The sequence below is a fragment of the Dunckerocampus dactyliophorus genome, chromosome 13 (assembly GCF_027744805.1).
Source record: "Dunckerocampus dactyliophorus isolate RoL2022-P2 chromosome 13, RoL_Ddac_1.1, whole genome shotgun sequence".
NCBI lineage: Eukaryota > Metazoa > Chordata > Actinopteri > Syngnathiformes > Syngnathidae > Dunckerocampus > Dunckerocampus dactyliophorus.
Window position 1 is genome coordinate 15030513 of NC_072831.1, and position 25807 is coordinate 15056319.

Here is a 25807-nt window from a genome sequence, read left to right on the forward strand (position 1 = left end):
ATTAGGGAGCTGACTCACAGAGGTTTGTTACAAAAGCCGAACAATACTGTTGGTCATGCTGTGTAATAAAAAAAGTAAATTCAGCAACACTTTACCGGATCGGATTGGCAAGACTATAAAAAAAAATCAGATCGGATCAGAAGCCAAAAAATGTAGAACGGGACATCCCCAGTAGAGACAACTATGTTCGCTGGTATTCTTCTAGCTGCATTTGCTGATATTCTTTTGGCGTGGCGCATATTAAAGAAAACAGATCTCTGGTCATTTACAGATATCCACATTTAGGTATTGGGATTGGATCAAAAGTGAAAAAATGTGGTCGGTGCATCCATACTTACAGCCATATTTTTCCACCAACAGTTTTTACAACCTCAAGGCAAAGTTTGACTGTCATTACCTCACATTTGGCTTAAGTTGCTGTTTTCCCTGCGCTTCCCTCCAGACGACAGCATGGAGTCTTTCGACAGCGAGCGGAGGCCCCACTTCCCTCAGTTCTCCTACTCTGCCAGTGGGGTGGCCTGAACCACACTTCCACATTCCTCTGGTCCTACCATCAACCCCCACCAAAACCCTCTCCTTCCGCCTGACTGCACCCTCTACAAAGACTGGGGCCTCTGCCTCGTCCTCCCAGCATTCTCTGCGCATAGCCATCGCAGAACATCACCTCGCCTCATCTCCCAACTTGTGTTCTCCAGGAAGCAGGAAGGGCAAGAGGACACAAACAGAGCCGTGTTTTTTTTTTTTTTCCTGTGCAAGCATGCAGTTAGCACTAGTCTTCGTCTCCTGGTTGTCATGTTGTCTAGCTTGCAGGCATCCACACACACACACACACACACACACACACACACACGCAAACAAACAAAACACACACACACACACACACACCATAAGTTTTGATGCAAATATTGAGCCACTGCCGCGAGTTGCAAGAAGGGCTGTTTTTTTTGTTGTTTTTTTAAATCCTAATTGAGCAGGAGTCAATCATTTCAAGTAGAAATAATAAATAGTACCATGGACCAAAAATATACAATAGTCTGGTGTGTGTGCGTGTGTGTGCGCGCGTGTGCCTTGGTTGGCTCCTCTCCAAATCAAAACCAAACCTTTCAAGACATTTACCTGAGTCTCAAAAGCGAATGTACCATTTCAAATAAAGTCCTCCTTTCCTGCATGTAACACCTTAGTGAGTGTAATGAATCAATTGTGTGAAAGGCAGAGGAATGGCAAAGGGTTTGATTACTGTTAAGGTAAACCTCTTAGATCTAAGTGTTGGCACACAAAGATGTTTCTAGTTCTCGTTGCCTTCCTTGCTTTCTCAATGCTGCGCAGCGAACTGATCCGAAACGGTCGGGCCCTCGCTGACCCCTCAGAACCTCTTCTCTCCTGTAGTTTGTCTTCTAGTAAAGAGTATTGGGTGTTTTTCATCCAGTGCTTCCTCTGCAGCCTCAGTGAGGTCACTTTAACATGATACATTTCTGTAGTAACACAAAGTGGGCTTCAGGGGAAAATACACCAAGAGTCATCTTTCATTTGCGTCTTACAGGGAATTTGTGTCCCTTCACCAACTTCTTATTTATATGAGACCAGCATTTAACTTTTATTAACAAGTTTTAATGTGCCAATGAAATGCACCTTGCTGCCCCAAAATGATTGTATCTGGACTTTGTATTTTGTGGTTGGTAAAGACTAAATTGCTATGTGATATTCAAATGTTGGGGATAAATTAAACCCTTTTTAAAACATGGCTGCGGCTAAACTGGGATCTTTCAAGTGTGATGAGAGTTTTCCAATGTGGTTAAGATGACAGATAATCATTTTTCAAAAGTGCATTATGCCTTATTGAATGTAACTGTTTTTATTCTACATTTTCATTTCAAACGTTTTTGTTTGGGGTTTTTTTGTGTGTTTTAATCTGATTGTTGCTTATTCCTATGCACACCCCCTTTTTGCTGTCACCTTCTGAAAAATAGGGAAATTCATTTATTTTATTTTTATTGCAACTTTTTTTGTACCTGCCCTACCATAATATTCACAAGACTGAGGACACCAGCTTTAGTAAACAAATAATATAAACTTTGTACACTGTTTTTACTTGTTTCTTTCAAACTGATGGAATAAAAGGTCTTAACAATGCAATTGTACAGACTCCTTTTTTTATAGGAAATACCATTGTTAATATTCAGTTGAGCAAGTCTCTTTTTATTACAGTGTATCTTCTTACTGGACAGCTATACTGTATACAGTACTTTAGAATAGTCTGTGTACAGCTTAGATAGCAGATAGACTTCTGCTCAAAAACCTCAGCAGAAATGGCATGCTGCAAGAGACCTTACTTATGGAGCGTGACGGTCCGACCGCGTTGAAAGACAGAAACCTTTTTTGCCTTTGCCATCAAGAGATCAGGACAGTTGTGACTTGTGTTGTTTAGACAATAATGACTCTGTGTTGACTTATGTTAAGAGGACTACATTTATACTGATATGGAAGCTGTACATAGACTACTCTGACTGATATCAAAGTGCTATTTTTATAGTCTCTCTTTAGAAGATGTAATAAAATGCTTGCTGAAGTGTGAGACACTGCATATAACTCCTTGATAATAACTCTCAATATGATGCAGTGGTTAGCATGTTGGCCACACAGTCAGGAGATTGGGAAGACCTGGGTTCGAATCTCCGTTGGGCATCTCTGTGTGGAGTTTGCATGTTCTCTCAGTGCGTGAGGGTTTTCTCCTGGTACTCTGGTTTCTTCCCACATTCCAAAAACCTGCATGTTAGGCTAATTGGCGACTCTAAATTGTCCATAGGTATGAATGTGAGTGTGAATGATTGTTTGTCTATATGTGCCCTGCGATTGACTGGTGACTAGTCGGCCAAAGTCAGCTGGGATAGGCTCCAGCACACCCGCGACCCTGGTGAAATAAGCGGGCATAGAAAATGGATGGATGATGCAGTGCAGTTCCACACCACTGCAAACTACAACGGCAATAAATCAATGAAAGTCATGAATTAAATTGAATGAATATCTTTCTCACAGTGTCGCGCAAAACAAACATTATTGTTTATTTAACAGCTAGAATTTCTAATATAGCTCTCTACCATAAAACTACCATAGCTTTCATGGGTACCTAAAAAATCAATATGATCTGCTCCAGAGAAACATATCTTACTTTGTGTCAAAATTCATTCACAAAGGACCTGACTATGCATGTCTTGTCTCTGCAGGCCCTCGCAGGTCCTTGTCTGGGGCTCTGCAGCTGGTCTGACACGAGAAGGATGCTGTCCCCCTTGCCTCAGCCAGATGGTACAGTCTCTAGAGCAGATGTTGACAGCCAGGCCTCACAGTCTGTCTTTTGCCAGATGCAGTGCACGGTGCCAACACAGCAAGCTTTGGACCAGTTTGGCCCGGCTCACCTGACTCCAGATGCATGGAAAAACCCACCTGGGTGATACTGTGCTGGTGTGGTGTGTGTGTTAGCAACCATCACAGCATCACAGTATCAATTCGTTACTGATTGTAGCACAATGAAATGGTGCATGGTTGATGGGAAGCTGTATTCAAGTCTAAAGACAATTTCAGAACCTTCGCCAACATTAAAGGCTTTTTTTTACAAACTGTCACAAATTGAAGTTCACAATTTCATTTCTACAAGGCGTCTTCAACCCTTCACTGTTGACTTAGGAATCACATGAACAAATGATGAACTGGTTCCACATATTGATTCACTTTGTTTTACCGTGACACAAATATTAAGGTACAACGTGTCTGTGCTGGAGTAGTTCCAGCATCCACACCATGTGATATAATATTCTTGGGGTGATGTTTTAAACTATTCTTTTCTTATTGAAATTACGGCTTTCTGGCTTATAAGGCATTACAACAAATTAGCTGATTAAGTTATTTATTTTTATGCGGTTCATGCTATGCATTTTTAACATCGCGGCATACAACGTTAAAATTAGTCTAGAGCGCTCTCTTGTGGTGACTGTGTTAACCTTACTTTTCAGCATATTGGCGTTGGACGTTGCATATAAACGTTAATATACATTTACGTTGTGTAAGAGGACTTTAAACAATTAATAATTTACCTTAAACAAAATTAGAACCGTGTTTGTTGCATTTCCAATTATACAAAAGTTATCTTTGCTTGAATGGGGAGGAAAATGTTGAATATTTATAAGAAAATCGTTGTCACACAAAACCTAATCGATATTGTACATTTTTAAAAGTTTCTGTTTGTTCTGAGCTTCCGTCAAACTGGATAAGCAAAGTCCTCGCTGGTCGAGACGAAGATCGTCTCTAAAATAAGGACGATACACTTTAGGTTAAAAAGCAGTGGTTTTGTTGCTTTAGTCTGTGGTTTTGTAAGTCCGGCTTTTTATGAGGTTTTCTTGTGTAAATTCATAAATGCAATACAGAGAAACATCTGTTTAAATATCACAGTTAATTGCGTTGAAATAAACATGAAAAAGGAGCAGCGAAATGGTTAATGAACGCTCTCTATTTCAGAAATTTTGCATCAGAGTGAGAACTCTTACTTTCAGTACTGTCTTAGTGCGTTTGACCGGACTTGTCAAGCTACGTCATCGTGTAGGGAGGAGAGGCGCTGGAGAGTTTCGCCGGGTTGTCATTCCCCGAGGGAAAAAAGAGGGTGTGAACGTCATTTACCTGGCCACCGTCACCTGGTGCTGTTCATATACATGTCGGTCGTCGAATTTCATTTTTACGAAGACGCTAAACGCTGGCTTCGCTCAGGAGTAAGACGGAGAAGGCTTTTCAGGTAGGTTCATGCTCAGTGAAAAACACACGGAAAAGCTGGTTTCGGTCCCTTCAGAATTTCACAACCATAGTCCAAGTCTACCAAGTGAAACAGTCGTCACTGTTCATCTGAAATACGGAAGCGAGTTGTTTTTGTCTGTTTTGAATATATAGTTTAAATCTGGCAAGTATGTGTTTCAGTCGCAAAGGAATAAGGTTACAAGAAGCAAAAAAGCTAGCATTGGAAGTTTCCCATTTAGCTAAAGTTCCACGAATGTTTCACATTGCAACAAGATTCGCAATGACCACTGAGGACTGGATTTATAATGATTTATAGTCTCGTGCACACCCGTTAATCCTTTACCTGCCAGATCCGTCGCCATTGCATGGAATATGTTTACCGCATGCTCTTTAGTGAAGTAACTGCCAGACCGGAATTATTTGGATAAACAGGTCTAACCAAAACTAGGTGAGATGAGTACTTCCGCTCTTTAATCGCAACATAAGTGTGTCTTCCTGCCCACAGCCACACAGGTGTTCACTTCTATTACTGTCACCTCCCAGTGATTCTTCCCTTATGTGTTGTTTACATCCTAGGATGCCAAGAAGATCCTGACTCGCAGCAGCACCAGGATGAGCGTGACGTCATGGTTTCTGGTCAGCAGCTCTGGCACACGCCACCGGTTGCCACGAGAGATGATCTTTGTGGGCCGGGATGACTGCGAGCTAATGCTGCAGGTGTGTAACTTTGTTTGTTTTACTTGGGAGGTTTCAAAGAGCAGCACTGTGTAGTATCAACCATGCTCTGTATAAAATGTAGACGTCTGATGGGGTAGCCATTTAAAGTGTCAAACACTAGGCACAGCCTCCCCTGGTAGCAGGTACAGTATGCTATGAAACTATTTACCAAGCCCATAATTTGATTAAAAAGTTGCTGTGGTTCACAGGCATGCACAACTGGATTCAGGCAAAAAAGAGCTCAACCAACTGATGCAGATGTTCAGTTGATTTGGTTTAAAGGCCTTCTTACTCAGCACATAAACTTCCAAACTACTTAACAGTTTAGTACTTTGAATATTTTCCATAGCTCTCCATATTCAGTGTGTTTGAGAGAGACTATCCTGTCGTATCAAATAACGCCGGCCCCTCCAACTTGCGTGTTTGGAATTACCGAGACAACTGTTGTCGGAAGAGTATCCAAGTCTTAAACTAGCAATTAGGCCACATATCTCCCTTTTTTGTTCAGTTTTTTTGTCTCCAGTTCAATGGCCTATTTGCTGTTTCCTTGTGCTGCAGTTAACATATTCTCTCTGCTAAAGCAGGGCAAAGTGATTTGTCCCAAAACTGACAGTGAGGAATGTGTTAGTGTTGCAGCACAGTTAACCTAATCAAGAACGTAAACTGTTTAATTAACCCACAGGCTCAGGGCAAGCACGCTATTCACCAGAAAGTTGACAGAGCAGATAGGACAAGAGACAATGCACATCAGAGCGGCTTTTTCCCTCCAGATAAAAGGCCCATTGAAGTTGTCAACAATTTTGCTTGGTAGTCAGTTGTCATGATTATTGTAATGTGGAGGCCCTGAGTGGTCAATGAGATGAGAAAAACAGTGAATAAAACTGAATTGCTTCTATAGTAATTGACAGAAGCATATTTACCCTGGTTAATGCAAGGGGGAAGAGAGAACGCTTATACATGTTGGCATATACGGTGTATTATATTATTTTAAAATTCAAACCACTTACATTTTTTTACGGAAATTTTAAAAATACAGTACTCCCTGTGTGATATGCTTTTATTCTTTCTCATACATTCTCCCATAATAATATATTAAAACTCAGTCTTGATGGTAGGCAGAATTCTGTCCTTAAGTTTCTGTAATTTTTTTTATCACATGGCACAACAGAAAATTATTCTTTAGCTGTGTTGCAGGTGCAGTAATGTAGATCAACATGATAGTTTAGAATTATTATTATGGTAGAATTATTCCTGGTCACATCACATGGTGTGCAGCCACTTGTTGCTAGGTAGAAATCAGTGCTCAATATGCCGTTTATTAGGCAAGTTGGGTCTGACGGTGCCGCTGCATCACACAGCAAAGAAAGGACAGTGAGAGTTGGCAGCAACACAAAAATTTACACAAAAATCCTGCAAAATAGTTGCATCAGCTCTGGTGCTACTTCCCACAGGAGGAAAATTGCCAGCTGGGTTTGTACAGAAAAGTAACAGGCGAAAAAAGGCTGCAAATGCACGTTTTTACAGGCAGTGTAAATGTGGGTAAAGTGGGACGTAGAGATTTCTCCAAAGAGACAAGTTTATCCACACACTTTAATTTTACAATTGAATGATAGGGTGAGGAGCACTGTCATCCAGGAGAATCTTGGAATACAGCCATTGTTTCCTCCACATTGAGAGGAGCCAGATGAAGTGGCTTGGGCATCTAGTTAGGATGTCTTCGGAATGCCTCCCTGGAGAGGTGTTCAGGACATGTCCAACCGGTAGATTTCTAGGGGAAGACCTGGGACACGTTGGAGAGACTGTCTCCCAGCTGGCCTGGGAGACATAGTCAGGATCCGTCAGGAGAAGCTGGACAAAGCAGTCGGGGAGACGGAATCCTGGGTTTCTCGTCTTAGGCTGCTTCCCCTGCAACCCGACCTCGGATAAGCGGAAGAAGATGCATGGATGGATGGAATCACTACTCTGTATTAAATATGAAAGAATAAGCTCTTTCTTTTTTTTTTTTTTTTACCAAAGCTCAATTGCTTGATCTGGTGGAGCACTGCCCCACTGTCACCTAATCCAAAATCTATCCTCTGTCTTTTGCAGTCTCGGAGTGTTGACAAACAGCACGCTGTGATCAACTATGACCCAAACACAGATGAGCACATGGTGAAGGACCTGGGCAGCTTGAACGGGGTGAGTGATTCAGGTTTGACGGAGGCCCTCTGGTCTACACTTGCTGTTCCACAAACTGCTCCTTAAGCACACAATGAGAGCAACCATTTGTAGACTAGTGGTAATCATTAGCCTTTTCTTTCAAAGTTTTAGCGCTGGATTCCTGTGTTGCCTCTCTGCTGGCTCATTATCTCCAGTGAGCTGTCCATGCAGTGGTCAGAGAAAGTGCTTATTTTTCTCCCACAGTGTCTTTTGGCTGTGGCTACAGCAGCCAAATTAATCAGAGCAGAGCAATGTGAGAACCTGTAACAGTAATTCAACATGACTTTTATCCTCACATAGAGGACTGAATAAAGCGGCTCTTTCATTCTCCCCCCAGACCACTGTTGTCCCGTAACATAGACACAGATCTCACTGATTTGTAGTTTTTACAGAAGATAACGCAGTAATAGGCAGTTTCACTAGGCCACTTCTACTTAGTTGACTTTCACTTTTACGCATATCTCTGCCAATGGCTACCCTTGCATGGACATAATCTCATCAGAGTTTAATGTACTGCTGGATTAGGTTTCAATGGGAAAAGTGCCAATTGCAAAGCAACTTACGGTATTTGCCTGCATGCAACAGTGAGCGAGAATGCCTATCCACTTCATTTAAATACAAGGTTGATCTTTATACTTCTGTTTTTTTTACAGACATTTGTGAATGACCTCAGAATTCCGGACCAGACCTACATCACCCTCAAGCTTTCAGATGTCATTCGCTTTGGCTATGATATCCTTTTTTATTCCTTTGTCATTCCTAATATTACTGATATCTATATCTATACTATATAACTATCATATGGCATATTGTCTGTGTCTAACTTTAATTCACCCTGTACTTCAGCCCAGGCTGATATGAGGCAGCACTAGGCTGTTGTTTGCATCACAAATATCTACCATTTTCCCTTTGTTGGCCACTGCCTGCAAAGGCATGTTAATCCCCTGTGGTTTTCCAGTCAGGGGTTTTAGATTATTGTCAAATGTGGACCGAAAATCTCCTGCACCCTTTGACCCCACCCCTCACAGCGGAAAGCCTGTGGGAGGTGGAGTTTAGTTTAGATATGGCGGAAAGCTCTTTTGAAGTACAGTGACATTTAGGAATGTTTGTCACCATAACTGAATACACTGCACATGGTGTATTGTGTTGAACTGTCCTCCCTTCCTACCTTCCTACATAGAGTATTTGGCGTAAATAGTGTTTCTTCATGGGGCAAAGTTGCACATTAGTGACTGTTAATATATGAACAGATGGTTGATCACATCTGGCATGTTGTTCTACTTTAACTGGTGCACACATACTCATGTCTATATCCTGGAGAAGAATCAACACAAAGTCCCAGAGGAAGCTCTCAAAGTAAGTAGGCTTTTCAGACGAGCAGTAATAAAATATTTGACATTATTTCACTAATAAAATACACATGGAACTACAGATTGCTTAGAAATGTAGGAAATATTCCTAGTTGGAGGTGTGTGTGCGAGAGTTGTACCTTGTGCAGAACGTTCCTCACGTCCTGTTTCCCTTCTTTCATACCATTTGCAGCATGAAAAGTACACCAGTCAGTTGCAGCTTGGCCTAAAAGCCCTTGAGGCCCGTGTAAAGGACAAGCAGCAGGTCCAGAGCACAGAGAAAAACAAAGAGGCCGTTGCCAATGTCAAGCTACCTCAGAAGAGCGAGCGCCGAGCCCTCTCACTCACAGGTACAAATGACTCTGCACACAGTCATTGTCATAGAAGACTGCTGGTTTGGAAACAGTCACAGGTAGAGTGGAACCTTGAAACATAATTCTGGCACTGGTGGACATCCAAGTTGTTGTCATTTAAATTTTCCTTAATTTCTGAACTGTACTGTACCTGTCATACAAGTATAAAGAGAAGTAAACTGTAATAACATAGACCTGAATAAACCTAAAATAATGTGAAACTACCCGCCCATTAAACAAGTAATGAGAGCGAATACAAAGGTGCATTCTAAAGGTATTTCTGGAATTTTGTTGAAAGTTGTTTGATTGTTGGACACATTCTTTTCAAAAAAAGTGTTTGTACATCTTTTGAGGTGTTGGACTTTGGATGTTCCCCTGTGCTGTATTGTTCAAGTTGTATGGCTTATGCAGTTTTAACTTAAATAATGAGTGGCGTGTTCTGTGTTCGTGTATATATAAGAGTCAAAGTGTTAGTGGCGTTTGCACTTGCATGCATTCAGCCTCCGCATCGTCCCGCAATTTGCCGTGGCAATATGTGTCATTTATTTGTTTATTTATGGCACGCCTGAAAGGTGTGAAGAGGAGTTTGTACACTGTTTGCATTCTGTTTACGCATAAACTATGAACTTGGCATGCAGTTTGTGACCAGAAATGGTGCACGTTGGCCGACTTATTTACACCTTGTCAAGTACTGTTTACACAGAGGCGTCTACACGCATTGTTCCTGCATGGGTATGCGATGTCACCACTACCTCCCGCAAGCAGTTGTGGCATTATTTGGTGCCACTGTGTCCCACATGATGCCACGCACCAGCAGGCATAACCCCTAGCTTCATTAATTCCTCTATTTGCAAGGGATGTACAAGATGTTGAACTCCAGAGAAGAAGCTCATGCAATAAAGAAAGGTAAATCTATATTTTCTTGCAGCTGCAGGTTGAGAGTGCAAAATAGGAAGGAGGCAATAAACTAGAAAAAAAGAGACACTGACAGTGTGGGTGAAGAATTTCTGACTAGAAGACATTATTGGACATTATGATTAGTTATTAACACAAAATTAAAACACCCCCCATGCCCCCTTTCTTGGGGGCATAAAAATACTTACACATTTTGGATTATTTTTTTAGGAGCCATTATGGGAAAAGTTGACCCATTAATGTGAAAGAGACACGCAGAGGCACGCTTTGGTACGCACCGGCCGCTTTGTTTACACATAGGTTGCGGTGCGTTCACGTTGCATTCATGACTAGTTCACGGATATTATTTTCAAAATTTGTGAACATTTCAAACTTTTCTTTGTGCACCAGCACGCAGCCCCGCACAGTTTACACATACTTCACACCTGTTAATGACCAATTTACTCAGAGGCACGCAAAATTGCGTACCACTGCGGGGACAAAGTGCGTGCAGTGTGTAAACGAGACTTAAAAAAAGTTGCTGCAAAATCCTACAATATTTTGTCAAAGTTTCTTGTCAAAGCCACGCCACAGAATAATTTCTTGCAAAGCCAGTCAAAACACAGTACGGAACATACGGCTCATATAGACAAACAATCAGGGCTTTAGTTGTCAAGTGTGCCCAAGCACAGCACATATTGCATCGTTATAGTGTGGCCTTATTCTTGTGTAGATACTGTATGTGCCTGGTTGTTTGAAGCTTATGGGATATTATGTTTCCAAGAGGGTTATCAGTGAAGAAATAGACATCGGAGTTGGCAGCACAAGTTGACTTAACTGTAAGTGTTTGGTTCAGACAAGCTGAGTGGTGAAAGGTCAAGGAGCAGCGCTTATCTTTGTGAGCCATGCCTGTCAGCTGACAAGAAGACCTTTTGAATGCACGCCCATAAAGGTTCTTAAAACGGTGTGTAGGTCATAGTGCCACCTTGACACATGTGCTTATCTAGCTAGCTGGAGTTGGTCTCAGGGCATCTAAGCTGCTCTGAGCTGCATGAATCTCAGCAAATCCTATTATACAGCATGGAACAGTTAAAGAATTGTTAGAGAATTGAGAATTTGTGTGCCCCTCCAGCCGTTCACAATTTAGTAAATATGTTTTTTTTTCTGCTCTGTAATAACCTCTGTGAGGTCAGAGGAAGGGTAAGATTTGTGCTTAGAATAGAACGTTTCTGAACATCCTCGCCCAGACTATGTTCCAGCATAGCTACACATTGGGGTGTGGTGGCCGTGCAATGTGATCTGTGCACCAATGAGAAGATGGTGTCTTTGTTCAACAGTCCTCCTGCACTAGCAATATTTGATCTCTCGGTAACTTCAGGAAACAGAGAATCTCCTTTTTTCCTACACTGAGAAATACAAGCTCTCGGACTCTCTGCTGGATTACATTCTGGTTTTTCATGTTAGTCACTTGTCCAAATCTGGCAACTCTGCCTCATACTTGAAAGAGAGCTATTAATATCTTTTTGGTGTTCTCTTGCAAGTTTTCCCATCCAGCTGCACAGGATGTGGAGTCTGTCAAGGCCATGCTTCTGTCTGCACAGGGTGTGACTCATTAAAGCATTAAAGGAACAGTTGACAATGTCATAGGACTTTACCTTGACAACCATAGCTAGTATTGAATACAGTAGAGCAAATCTACAAAGCAGCTTGTCTGACATATTCCTGAAGGTACCATAGAGTAACCGTCTTAATTCAGTTATTCTAGCATGTACTGGAGACTTCCACATTGCTTTCCTCATCTTTTCATATTGTTATTAAAAAGTACGCTGACCATAGATGAGCCCTGACCACAAACTAACTAATGAGGATGGAGGATACTGTATGTTATGTCTTTATAGGTCAAAAGCTACAGTGGCTAAATGCTTGTGATTTTTGTAATATCAACACAGCTCAGAGCGTAAATTCAGCAGTAATGCAGAGAACTCTTATCAATAAATCTTTTACATACAATATACCTCCTTATGGACGTAGATGTTACTCATTTTCATGTTCTTCCCCATTGAAGATTAGGATTAGCTTCATCTGTTTTTGTATTAGAAGGATTATCTGCATACACCGTGCATGATAGCATCTGTGTCAGATGGTTGACCCTCTTTTATGTCATCATATTGTGTGTGCGCACACCTTTTTTTAAATAAATAATAATAATTTATTTTTATTTGCGAAAAATGTTATTTCTTGATCCTCCTATGGAGCTAATCCTGTGTGTGTGTGTGTGTGTGTGTGTGTGTGTGTTTGTCATTTAGCTGCGACAGATACACCAATATCCAAGCCAACTCCTCTTTATGGCCAACCGTCCTGGTGGGGGGAGGATGAAGATCCTGCCACAAAAATTCAGAACAGAAGCGGAAAACCGTCTGAACTTCAGTCAACAGGTCTGAGAATGTGTCTTACAGTTCTACAAAAGTGTGTACAAGCCACTTTTATTCAAAGTAAAATTGGTGTCAGTATTTTTACACATCTGCTATTTAGAACCTAATTAGAAATGGCTTTTCTGTGGCGTAACGTTTAGATAGCCTTTGTGGGTCACCAAGAGATGGGTGGTGTTAAGCCCAAGGCAGTTCTCTGGCTGCCAGTTGTGGAATGTGAGCCAGATCTTACCATGCCAGGCCAATGGGCAGTGCCTGTCTGCCTCGTGATGGATTATGACCCTCTAAGCTGCTGAATGGGGGAGGAAGCATGACTGTTAGCCTCATGTTGCCCAGTAGAAATGGATTATGTGAGTGGTATTGGGCCACATCCAGCAACTGTCAGATTGACAACCCAGTAGTGGAATAAAATGTAAATAGAGGTTATATTAATTGTTATATTAATTGGTATGTCATCATCCTTGTCAACAGAATCCAGTAAAGATGTGTCCAGATACGAGCTCAGCAGTTCTCTGTCTGAAAATCAAGGAAAGTCCATCTTCTCCTACCGACGTGAGCCCAGCTACTTTGAAATCCCCACGAAAGAGCTCCAGCAACGTCCTCCCAAGAAACAAGAGTTGGAAGTTCAGGAGGTTCCAACAAAGGACACCCAAGATTCATCTCAGCATTTCCCATCCACCCCCACACCGCCGGTGGTTCAAAGCCATGCCTCCTTCACTATCGAATTTGATGACTGCACCCCAGGCAAAATGAAGATCAAGGACCATGTGACCAAGTTCTCGTTTCGACAGCAGCGTAAGCCGCCTGCCACAGAGGCTGTCACCACGCCCACTGAGGTCATATCAGCAGAAAGTAAGGTCGCTGACTGGCTCGTTCAAAGTACTGCTAACATGATGCAGACAAAGTCACCGGGTGAAAGCATCTTAAGCTCTAACAGTGACCAGTTACTTCTAAAGAGCAGCAAGGGTGAGTACCAAACTCTGCATTTTTATCAGTCATTAAATTAACTGATATACTCTCTATAAATGCTAACGTGATGTTCTGTCACCATCAGTGAACCATGAAAATGGCACTGACGGTGGTTCAGAGGATGCTACAATCAATGAAAAGTGTTTAACCCAATCATCCCAGAGAGCCTCCCCTCCACAACGCTTCACTGACTCAGAGGAGCCGCTGTCCTACTCTCCTCCAGACTCTCATTCTGGTACTGGCAAGGCTGATCCACACCAAGCCTTTGTCATAGAATTCTTTGATGAAAACTTTGACAACTCCAGACGGAAGCGTTCCCAGACCACCCCACCCGAGCCTCCAAATTTCAGGGTCCAGCTTGATAAGCCCAGGAAAAGCCCCACTTGCGACAGGCAAGTCCAGCCTCCAGCATCTAGCACTCCCCCAACACAGCGGTACACTATTCCCCTCAAAGCTCCTTCTTCCACAGGCTCCCAGAGAGCTGGCTCTCTGCGAAGGGAAAAGACAGAAGAACGAATTAGCACCAGCTTCTCATCACGGTCATCATCCTCAATTTCTATAAGGCCTTTCAGTAGTGTAGGCCGGAGATCCAAACTTGCAAAGGAATTTACTACTGAATGGCTCAAAGAGACAAAACAGATGTCTTCCTCTAGTGGGGAGCCAAAGGCATCTAGTCCCCCAACAAAACCTGAACCTGAGACATTGGTAGTCTCAAAGACTGAGACACTCACAAGCCCTCCTGGAGTTAATTCCTCCCTCCTGCCCAAGACATCCTCTCCCATCCACCAGCCGGTTCCCCTCAAGGTGCCCAAAATGCCTCTGGTCTCTCAGGGTGGAGAGGTCAAGGTCACCCATGGTGGGCCTAGAAACGAAGAGGAGGAAACTTTAAGTGATGCAGGAACCTACACCATTGAAGCGGATATCCAAGATAAAGAGCTTGAAGAGGCACGGAACAAGATTGATCAGGCAAGTTTTCTTTACTCCAATGCACCATTGCTGTACTCTCCATTGGGAAATAAAAACCCATAAGACTCTCCAGTCAAGCAGTCTCATCTCTCTTGAGATAAGGTCCCTCTCAAGAGGAAAAAATATGGATATTGGCAGCCCCAATTACCCACTGTAATGCAATGCTTTGTTCCAGGTGTTTGGCGTTGTTGAGAATCCCCAGCGAACCAACCAGAGTGAAGCACACACATCAGCAGCATTTAGGACTGTTAATATTGAGGGCAGGGAGCAGCATAGGGAGAGTAGCAGTGGGGAGGTGAGGCCAGCTCCACATCAAGGAGCAAATGGGGTGAAGGTAAACCTTCCTGCTCAGAATTGGATCAACCAAATCAATAGATTTATCAATTTAACACCAAACCTTTAAATTATTACGGTGGGTCCGTGAACCACATATTTTTTTTATTAATGGACAAATCTGCATGCATTGCTGTCTTGATTTGTCCTCTTGGTGTTTCCTCTGTCTTTTGGTGAATCTGTTTTGTTTCCGAGATTCCTTTTTCTCACACACTCCGGGACTTTTATGGTTTGTTTCGATCAAGGTGTAAAAATAAATGAAGAATCCCCTCACAAGACAATGCAGATGCACCTGCACAATCTGACGATATTCAATAAAGAACTAGGGCTGTCTTTGACTAAGGATTTTCAAAGTTGAATCTGATTTGTTAGATTTGCCTTACAAATAAACAAATCTCATTTGCGACTTTTTCCACCTCAAAGAAAGAGGGTAAAACACTCAGATAAACAAACATGGTAAGTGTGCAACAACAGTACGGTAATTCATTTAGTGACACACAAAGCAAGAGACGAACAAAACCGAAATATGCTCACTGTCGACAATTGGGCATATCAGACATCAGCAAAGTGCACATACAATAGTAACAAAATGGCTTGAAAAAACAACTTGGCAAAACTCTGTTAGCAGGCTAATATCTTGGATTAAGTAGGGATGTGAAATCAAGTGGGCGTAATGGCCTTACCCATTTTAAATGATACACCATGTTGGTTGTTGTTTCATGACTTGTAAGAAGTTGCTAACACAAGTTGCACTTTACTTTCTTGGGGGCATAAAAATACTTACACATTTTGGATTATTTTTTTTTAGGAGCCATTATGAGCCAACAAGTCTGTTAATGGTGAAGATCGTGCTATAGTGCTCACCTCAGGTCCTTTGGAGTGTGCAACTTTAGCGGGTGATTTTATCAATGCGTAGTAAGTAGAGGTCTTCTGTTTAAAGTTAAACACAGGTCATTTTCAATTCTTTATTAACTTAGTGACTTAAATTACGCTGATGTATCAAAAATGGCGATGTATAACAAAAACACATTTTATGTAAAAATTTATGCTCGGCATCAGCTGTGGCCACCCGCATGTATTCAGAATGATACAGTCTTGATGATGATGATACAGTCACATGACATTTTCACCAATTCGACTGCGAGATTGGTAGTTGAATTATCCATCTATCCATTTTCTATCATTCGCATATCCTCATTAGCCTATTCCAGCTGACTTTGGGTGTGAGGCGGGATACACCCTTTACTGGTCACCAGCCAATCGCATATAGACAACCATTCATGCTTCCATTCATACTTGTCGCCAATTAACCTAATGTTTCGGGGTTGTGGGAGGAAACCCATGCACAGGGAGAACATGCAAACTCCACACAGTTGCCCAAGCAGAGATTTGGACCCAGGTCTTCCCGATCCCCTGACTGTGTTGCCAACATGCTAACCACTCAGCACGGTGGACGAGTGGTTAGCTCCTCCAAATCAAATGGTCGATTATTCTAAGACACCCCCAACAGGAACTGTCTTAGGAAACGGGCCTTTGCAAAGATGCTCAATTCTGACGTGTAACGGCAAAAAAACATTGATTTTACAATGCGTGTTTTTTCTTGTGGTTGCTGTTTGCAGTGGTGTAGAAACACATCTCAGAATGATACAGTGTCAGTTGCAACCACAATAATATACACAATGTTTAATACTTCTCTGACAATGCCCATGAGAGATGGCCATCAAACACAGTTCCTATATTGAATCTCGTTAGATTGTGTCTGTGTACTTAAAGTGGTAGCCGATGAGAAAAGATGCTTATATGAAAGGACTCATCTGAATCCCTTCTGTTCCTCATCTTTTTTTGCTACTTAGAATGACATAATCAGCCATGCTTATTCCCAATATGTTAAGTACTTAGACACATAAAATAAGTTGATTTACCTCACACAGGTCCAGCCATCAGGTGCAGTGTTGCAAGGAGCACCTAAATGGATGTCTTGCTGGGCTAGTTTGGCAGACAGCTATGCGGAGTCTGGCCCTTCTTCTGTCCTCTTTGATACGTCATCCCAGATGGATCTGTCAGGAGGGGGTAAGCAACTTGACGAGACGTGCGTCTTATTTGAAATGATAATGAGCTGCCCTGATGAATATGAATTCTATTTTTTATTCTGGCATGTGTGTTTACTATGTTAATATGCAATAATTATTTGACTGTAGCACGGGGCACAATCATCCACAAGACCTCACTCAGCCAAAATCATGACAGCAACGACCCTGAATGCCCAAGAGCCCAACGCATCCTTGGAGAGAAGAGTGACGTTCCAGCTCCCAGCATTCATATTCATTATGACACGCACTCAACATTTGACGTAGAGGAAAGTAGCTTGGTGGCCTTGAGCTCTTATGATGGCATTCACAGGTTGTCTGTGCAGGATGATGTGGAACCTGATAGTTTGAGTGATGCCAGCAAGTCTGATGATGGCTCCATCGTAGAGCAGAGGAGGAGGCCTCTGTCGAACACAGAGGATAAGAAAAATAAAGACGAGCTAACGCTGTCAGAAAAGTCAAAATCATTCTACATAGGATCTGAAGAAGATGCCCCCCCCCAAATAGAATATGGAGGTTCAAAACTTTTCAAAAGCACTCAAGAAAAAACAGGGAAAAAACTTTCCACTAAAACCTTCTCAACAGCTACTTTGACCAAACGCAGAGGTAGCCAAGAATCTGGTAAAGTACGGCCCAGCATGTCTGCACCTATTCTGAGCCAAGCCAAACACAACACTGAGTCCAAGGACAGCTCAGTATCCTCCTTAGTTAGGCAAGAGAGCTTCACCAAGGACCATCCCTGCAGTGCTAGACTGCCCAACATCTCCTTTCAAAGAGACCTAGAACATGATTCATTCCAGCCAGGATACAACCAGGACACTCATTCTTACCTCAGAGAAACTGAGAATGTTCTGGCAGTTTTAGAAGCCAAGCTCCAAGCAGGCCAATCAGAAACCACATCGTCTCCCATTCCAGATTCCCTATCAGGGGAATCTGATGTGGATTCCTCCAGCACACTCAGCCAGCAGAGCAGTAAGACCAGGTCACACCCTAAAACACCCATGAGTAGTCGGGAGACGTCCTCAACCAGCATATCTAGTCGCTACTCAAACCACCAGACTTCTGTTTTGGACCAGAGACAAGAAAAGAGTGAGCCCCTCAGGAGACCAGTTGGACTTAGGCGAAGTGTTGGCAAATGTGGCTCCGCAGACCTGAGTGACGACCCTCAGAGTTCCAATATTCTGTGCTCCGATCAGGAGTCAAATTCCATACAGGCCACTAAAAAATATACTGTTCCACTTCAAAGGGAAGAGGGTAAGAGTTCTAGGGTGACCCAAGCTTTGAGTCGTGTCAGTAGCTTGTCAGCACCAAGACCCACTCGGGCGTCCATGCTCCGACGAGCACGGCTTGGCGAGGCCTCCGACAACGAGACCACTGAAATGGACAGGCCTTCTCAGGAGACAGCTAACGTCCCTACTAAGCAGTCACAGGAAACCAAAAAACTATCTAGATGGGATATGTTGGCGATGCCTCGAAGGCGGACAAGCTCCTTCCACACACCCAGCGACACAGAGAGCTCATCTGCCCCACAGTGGACGAGAAGGAGCACAGCATTCCCAAATCGCAACACAGAGCCTGGGAGCAGCTCTGTTTACAAGACCTCAGCTCTGGGACCAAAACCTGGCGAAAGGCCTCAGAAACCCCCTCTTACCAAGACACCCATCACTCGTATACGCTCCAGAAGTGCCAAATACGCAAGCAGCACAGCAAGTAAGTTTAACATTGCTTTAATTACAATGGATTTTTTTTTACATTTTTGGGTAATGTTAGATATAATAAAATATCAATGGGTCTTGTTGCAAGTAAGCCCATAGGCAACATTAACAGTACAAATGTGGTCAGTTTATAAACTTCAATCACATGCAGATAATTGTACATTTATAGAGATAGATACATGAGTGGGAGCAGAGTAGAAATATTGAATGTACAGTAGAGCCCCTTCTATTCGAAATTCAGCATTCGTACCCCCTAGGCCTGTCACGATAACAAATTTTGCTGGACGATAATTGTCTGACAGATTATTGTTGAGAAACATTATTATTGTCTACATTAGAACATTTTTTCATTAACAGAATGATATTATATGGCATAATAACGTGAGGACAACGTATCAAAATCAATAAACTTTCTCAAGAATATTAAACATCGTAATTGGAATGTCAAGAGCTTTTAAACGGTCACTGGCATGATTTTTCAACTTTGTTTAAATATGTTCTATATTGTTATTATGTTCTACATTTGTTTTTTTGAAAGTGAACGTTACATTAATGTATGCTGGTCACCAGCATACCAGCACGGGACTAGCATGGTCCACCAGCTAAACCAGCACTGACCAGCATACACCAGCATAAATTCCATGCTGGTTAATGTTGTTTTTTCCAGTAGGGACAAAAGACAAAAAAAAAAAAACAAGTAAAATAAAATGGTCTCTTAAATTAAAATCACTATTTCAGATTTTCACTTTTCGTTACTAAAAACTGAGAAATAACTCGGAAATATTCACATTGTGTGTCAATGCAGACGCCAGCTCATTTGCAGCGCGTAGCAAAGAGACTAGATGACTGACAGGAGGGTTCATTCACTCCGTTCATTCTACTATAAAACCAACGGGCCCGGGTGTTGAGACAGATGCACGGAGTGAACCCTCTTGTTATCCATCGTGTTTGGTAGAGAGAGAGGAAGAAAACAAACGCGCATGCACATGTCAATTTATCAAGGCCGACAAAATAGTTTGTTTTTATTTATTGTGCAGGTAATTGATTTATTGATTATCGTGACAGGCCTATTACCCCCACAAATTCACAGATTTATTTTCTCTGCTTTAAATTGTAAATAATTTATTCTGTTTTTTTCTATGGTAACTTGGTTCGGTGGCACTATGGGAAAAGAGTGCAGAAATTATGAATCCAGCAAAGGGCAGTGTCTCATAAGTCAATGCACTCACATTTTCCAGCAGGAAGATTTTACAATGATGATGTGTAACTGCACGTTTCGTAGTGGACATAGTGAACATTCATTTATTTGAATTATTTATAGAGTGGACATTCTATGCCTGTAATTTTTTTCCTAATGTGTAAAACTGGATTCAGAATGCATTTTAAGAACTGAGAGGCATATTATAGGCTTTCATGTATCAAAAATAGGCATTTTTATGCTGTTTTTTTCTCCTCAATTTGGAAGAAGCCTTGTAATGTAACCCCTGCGAATACCATGGATCTACTCTACCCTGAAAACAGATGAGTTGTTTATATTGGTTTATATATAAAATAGTTTTAAGACTATTTACATCATGAAAATGAATGCATAACGCAAAATGTGACTTCTGCAATGAACATGGCACTAGCCCAGTCTTCTCACAATTCTAAGACCATTATTTAATTATTTTACCTCAAAAATGCTATCCTTTAAACTATGTTGTTATTCCCAGAGACCTTAACCTGATTGGCTTGAAACTGCAAGGTCTGGTACGGGACCCAGTAGTGATGAATTGGTTTTCTTCAACGGTGTTAACCTCTTTCACACAGAAGACTTCTAGCAAAATTGGTGAATCAGAGCCGTAACAGTTGACCCAAAATTTTATTCACCTTTATTTGCCTCACACAGAACCCAGCAAAGCAGGACATTGCCCAAATTGTGTGTTTTCAGACAGTGACACTGCCAAAATCAGACGTCATCACCAGCCTCTGGTGTGACATACAGTGCCCTTCAGAAGTATTGGAACAGTGAAGTCAAGTCCTTTGATTTTTTTTGTAGACTGAAAACATTTGGGTTTGACATCAAGAGACAAATTTGAGATCCCAGAGCAACATTTCAGCTTTTATGTCCATGTATTTACATCTGGATTGGTCAGGCTGGAATTTTCCAAGAAGTACAGAGATGAGCCTCAAAAATTCATCAGTCCATAAAATGTTAAAATTGTTCGGCTCATCTCTGTACATTCTGACAAATTCCACCCTGCCCTTCCTATTCTTCTTGCAAATGAGTGGTTTGCATATTCTGGTATAGCCATTCTATTTTTTTTCATGAATCTTCTATGAACAGTAGTGATACTTCACTCCTGCCCTCTGCAGGTTGTTTCTGATGTGTTTAACTGTTTTAGGGTTTTTCTTTACAGTTCTCAAAATGTTTGTCATGAACTGCTGGTGTTTTCCTGATGTCTGTTTATTCTTCAGGACATTCTGAATGCTGGTACTGGCTTTGGCCAATGTTGGTGCAGTGGTTTGATTGATTTTCTATCTTCTCTCAGATTCACAATTGCTTGATTTTCACTCATAGCGCTCTGAGTTTCATGTTATTTTCGTCTCTAAATGCAGTCTACACAGGCAAAACCTATCCTGCCCAATCTCAAACTGAGCGTAGATGTTCAGTGCTATTTATTGATTGAATAAGCAGTGCAATCAGACACACCAATCTTATACATTGTGCATGTGATCCAGATGTGAATACCTGGAAATAAATGTCACTTTCCGGTCTCAAATTCACTTTTCATGCCAAAACCAAATGTTTTCAGTCTACAGCAAAAATAAAGAAATTGGCCTTACTGTTCCAATACGTCTGGAGAGAACTGTATAAAAAACATTTTTTGTTTACAGTTGCTTCCAACACAATCGGGCGGGGGCAGTGAGTCTACTGTGTGAAATATCAGTCCCTGCATAATAGAATACCCTTACCACAAAGGTGGCATCCCGCTTGCGTTACAGCTCTGATACGACCACCATCGCAGAAAAACTGACAGCCAACTTCAAACCCCTCATTCCATTTCAATTTTAGAGGCAGTGTGAAAAGGGCTGTTTTACTTTTATTGTCCTCTCTACTCAAGCAGCTATTTTTTTTTATTTTTTACAGAAGGTCTATGTGGGAAGAAATTGAATCTTAACTTTTACTAACAATATTAACACTTGCATTCTTCAACATTAAGGACCTGTTTTTATTTATAGTTGTGGGTATACAGAAAGGTGCACAATCAGCTCATTATGTTGAGCTTGTGTATATTCTGCTTGTGTGCTGTGGAAGTTTAATGTTTGCTCATTTCATTTCATAAATCATTTTCATCAGGTGAATACCAATAAACCAAAACAATTCTTTACAAACGAGCGCTTCTACAGCACCTTTTCTTTCCTTCATTTGTGAACCCTTGTGTCAAACTTTTTGGCGGTGTACTATGATGCAATCTCTCCCTCCCTCTCACCATTTCCTCCCGTCCTCGTCCTCCTTAACCCAAACCAATTCACGCTGCCAAGGCTCTCGGAGACGGCAGAAAGGTTCTGGCTATACCTCCACCTCAGACGAGGAGTACGACTCCAGTCAAAGCACTCCTAAATACAAACGCTCCCAACCTTCCTCAGCCTCTCACAGCCCACACCGTCCACCTCGACCGCACCCAGTGGTCCCAGTCCACCCGAAACCCCACAGCAAAGATTCTGAGGAGGAGAACCAGGAGGCGGAGGCCTTCCACAACTGGTCCACACACAGTGCTGAGATTGCACGGTACAAAATAACAGAGCACTCAGTTCCTGATCCCCCACTCACACTGTCATATTTTATGTAAAAGATTTACTTTGAGTTGATTGTCAAGTTGATTCTCCCTCTGTTAGCTTGAGTCAAGACCTGGCCAAAGATCTCGCCATCTTGGCCAGAGAGATTCATGACGTCGCAGGTGAGGGCGACCAACAGAGCTCAAGCGTGGAGAGAAGCATGCCTGTGTCTGCAATGACTGCTCACGAAAAAGTAAAGACATTCTCGAGATTTTCACCGCTTCAAATACTCATTCAATGCATTTCCTCTTGATCTTTTAAAAACAAGATGTGGTACAGTTGTTGTCTCCTAACACTAACTTTTAAAGCATTTCTGTGTTGCAGCTGGTTCACCAAATACCAGAGACTGGATTAAACTATGAAAGAGCCCCACCTAGTTCTTCACCAGCAGCGGAACCGTATCTGAACTTGCGTGATCGTGAGCCAAACTCTCTGGAGCAACCTCACAACAGAGAGGAGGTTTGACACAATGCACTGCCTCTCATAAAGGTCTGAAGCATCTCATGTGGATGATATTTTCTTGTTCCTGCAGGTCACTGTAGAAGACCCCATGCTCAATCCAGTGTCTCAAGTCATCATGGCCATCAGAGAGAATACGGAGCAACTGTCTGAGAAGATCAAGTAAGATGAAACCACATCCAACACATACAATACACTACATTCACATCTTTAGTCTGATTTAAACTAGGAAAAGGAATACCTGAGTGAGTCAGCACACAAACAACACAAAATCAACAGACACTTTCTAACAAAGGTCTATTTTATATTCTATATCAACATTTTTATCCCATTCGTGAAAACCTTGGTATGCACTGGATTAATAGTTGTCCATCCGCGACGTCAACCACTGCCAAGATTTCTTTTCTTTTACACAGAATGTAACTCAGTGTTGTCTGTCCATCCAGCCAGTTTTTCTACCACTTCCTCATTCGGGTCACGGGTAAGCTGGAGCCTAGCCCAGCTGACTTTGGGTGAGAGGTGGGGTACACCTTGGAGATTAGCTTTATGATTACGCTAAAAGAGCTACAGTTTCCATGATGCTTAGAGTGACAAACCAGGAAGTAGTGAATTTCCAAAACTAATAATGTTTTGATAAAAGTTATGCAGCGATCATGTTATGATCGGACAAATCTTAAGATTGATCAAATGTAGAATTACTACAGCTTCTACTTGGACATTAATACCCATACTGATGCTGGGAATACAGAGTGCAGGTAGAGTTGCAAGGTTTATAGTGTGTTTAAAGCACTTAATGTGTGCTTCCAATCCTGCCTCGAGCGCTGCCACTTCCATATTACAGGTTTTATCATTCACAGCAGCGATGCCAAAGCTCACCATCTGATAGACCGAGACAGCTATCCTCAGAATGAGAAATATCGTCACGTTTTAATCTCGTGAGATCTCGTGACACCCCAACTTGCCAGTCAATCACAGGACACATAGACAGCCAATCACACTCACATTCACTCCTGTGGATGATTTAAAGTCTGTCACCGTTTTGTTTGGATCACATTTGTTTTGTGTTAACATGTCTTCAATTTTGATGTAAATTCAATGTCATGCAAAAGACATCATTTTTATTTGAGCTGACTTTGAGCATGACTACTGTTTTGTTGAGGAACCTTTGGGGTACATGTACACTACCACCTGATTTAAAATAATTAAGCCAACTTTATTTAAAATAATTATCTACATTTTATCAACTGACAGTCCCCGGCATCAATCTCCTGGTATGGCGGCATGTCATTTAAAGGCTAAAAATGGCCAGAAAGAAAGCACCTGTCAGTCTATTTGCTGTGCTTTGGAAGGAAGGGTATTCAATATGGCGAGGAAACTTAAAATGTCTTAGCATGCTGTTACTTGCACCTTTCAGAGCAACACAGACTGGCTTTAACAAGGCCAAAAGTAAGGACTAGGAGGCCTCGATGCACAACTGTGCAGGAAGCTGAACAGACAAAGATGCCTTACAATCTGTCAACAGGCAGCAACACTAAAAAGTACTCGTCTCACATCCGCATCAACGGTGAAGCAGTGACTTCAGGATGATGGACTTCAGAGCACAATTTCCAAGAAAAAGGAAGTAGACAATGTGGGAAGGGCCAACAAAAGAAAGGAAGCCTAAGATGGGCCAAATTTGAGGTCTTTTGCTTGGCCAGCATTCTGAAGTCACCTCTTCCCCAGCTTTATGTTATACCGTAACATAAACAATTACAGGATGCCTGGTGTGATACATTGTATTTATCTATGACCAAGTATTTTGCTTTTACTTTATGACCGTTTTCGTTTCCTGATTCGTGCAGTAGTTTCAGGCACAAATATGCAGATTGTCCAATAACGTCATTCTGTACTGCTTTCAGAGTACTGTTTCAGGACAGGATGGATGTTTGGGAACAAATTGAGGCTGAAGTGAATTCTGACGGTGATGGCCCTGTCGTCAAAGCGTCAAATAAGGTTTGATTTTTTTTTTTTTTTTTTTTTTTGGTCGAGTTTCAGCATAAATATTTGAGACCTAATGGAAAAACTGCATTTCAGGACATCACTTCTATTTTGAAAGAACTCAGGAGAGTCCAAAGACAACTCGAGGGTATAAGTCATTATTTATTGACAGCGCATGATAAAAATCTGAATACTTTTTTTAATTGTATTTTTTTTCCCCAGTCATAAATACAGTCATGGAGCCCAGTTGCCAGTCGGATTCTCGGTCCTCTTTGTCTGAGGTCTCATCGTCCTTAGGTGATCGCTCTTCCAGACCTGCAGCCTCACGAGACTGGAGAACAGTCCACTCCGTTTCGAAGCGAGGCGGCGGTCGGAGGCCAGGTGAGAGTGTGAGGAGGGCCGCCGTAACACCAGATGACGTCAGAGAGGGACGCTTGGTTTGATATCAGCCCCCTTAAGGCCTGAACATCACAAACACAGGTGTCAGACTGTTTTGCAGGAAGTGAAATTGAGCGGAGAGGGGGGAAGTGTAAGTTGAAACAGACTTGGAACTTCCCACACAACCAGTCAAACGCACTACTGAACTTTACTGCACTACACTGATGTAACAACATCCATTCTACGATTATTTCTCTCTGAATCTGTCCTCAAGACTCCTTGATTGTGTGTGTGTGTGTGTGTGTGTGTGTGTGTGTGTGTGTGTGTGCGTGTGTGCGTGCGTGCATGCGTGCGTGCGTGCGTGCGTGCGTGCGTGCGTGCGTGCGC

At 42.1% G+C, this 25807-nt stretch overlaps 2 protein-coding genes across 3 annotated transcripts in view; both read left to right on the forward strand.

Moving 5' to 3' along the window:
* The window catches only part of akt1 (v-akt murine thymoma viral oncogene homolog 1), a 46185-nt gene extending 44065 nt beyond the window's left edge, over positions 1–2120 (forward strand). The window contains exon 14 of the mRNA XM_054796009.1: positions 443–2120. Coding sequence (XP_054651984.1) covers positions 443–522 — 80 coding nt within the window. The 3' untranslated portion in view covers positions 523–2120. The remainder of the gene's footprint in view (positions 1–442) is intronic.
* A 2466-nt stretch (positions 2121–4586) lies between these two features.
* On the forward strand, positions 4587–25804 carry cep170ba (centrosomal protein 170Ba). 2 transcript variants are annotated; one of them, XM_054796180.1, is made up of 19 exons: positions 4587–4777; positions 5353–5493; positions 7582–7671; positions 8346–8424; positions 8990–9048; positions 9235–9391; positions 12595–12723; positions 13189–13683; positions 13772–14652; positions 14828–14986; positions 16917–17055; positions 17184–18782; positions 22418–22559; positions 22667–22799; positions 22931–23065; positions 23139–23227; positions 24964–25057; positions 25139–25190; positions 25265–25804. In XM_054796180.1, exons 2-19 carry the CDS (start codon positions 5389–5391, stop codon positions 25483–25485), a joined length of 4758 nt encoding a protein of 1585 aa, XP_054652155.1. In that variant the 5' UTR covers positions 4587–4777; positions 5353–5388; the 3' UTR covers positions 25486–25804. The 2 variants fall into 2 exon arrangements, with proteins under 2 accessions (XP_054652155.1, XP_054652154.1); XM_054796179.1 differs by having other exon boundaries at positions 4588–4777; positions 22313–22559; positions 25265–25803.
* Positions 25805–25807: the final 3 nt, after the last annotated feature.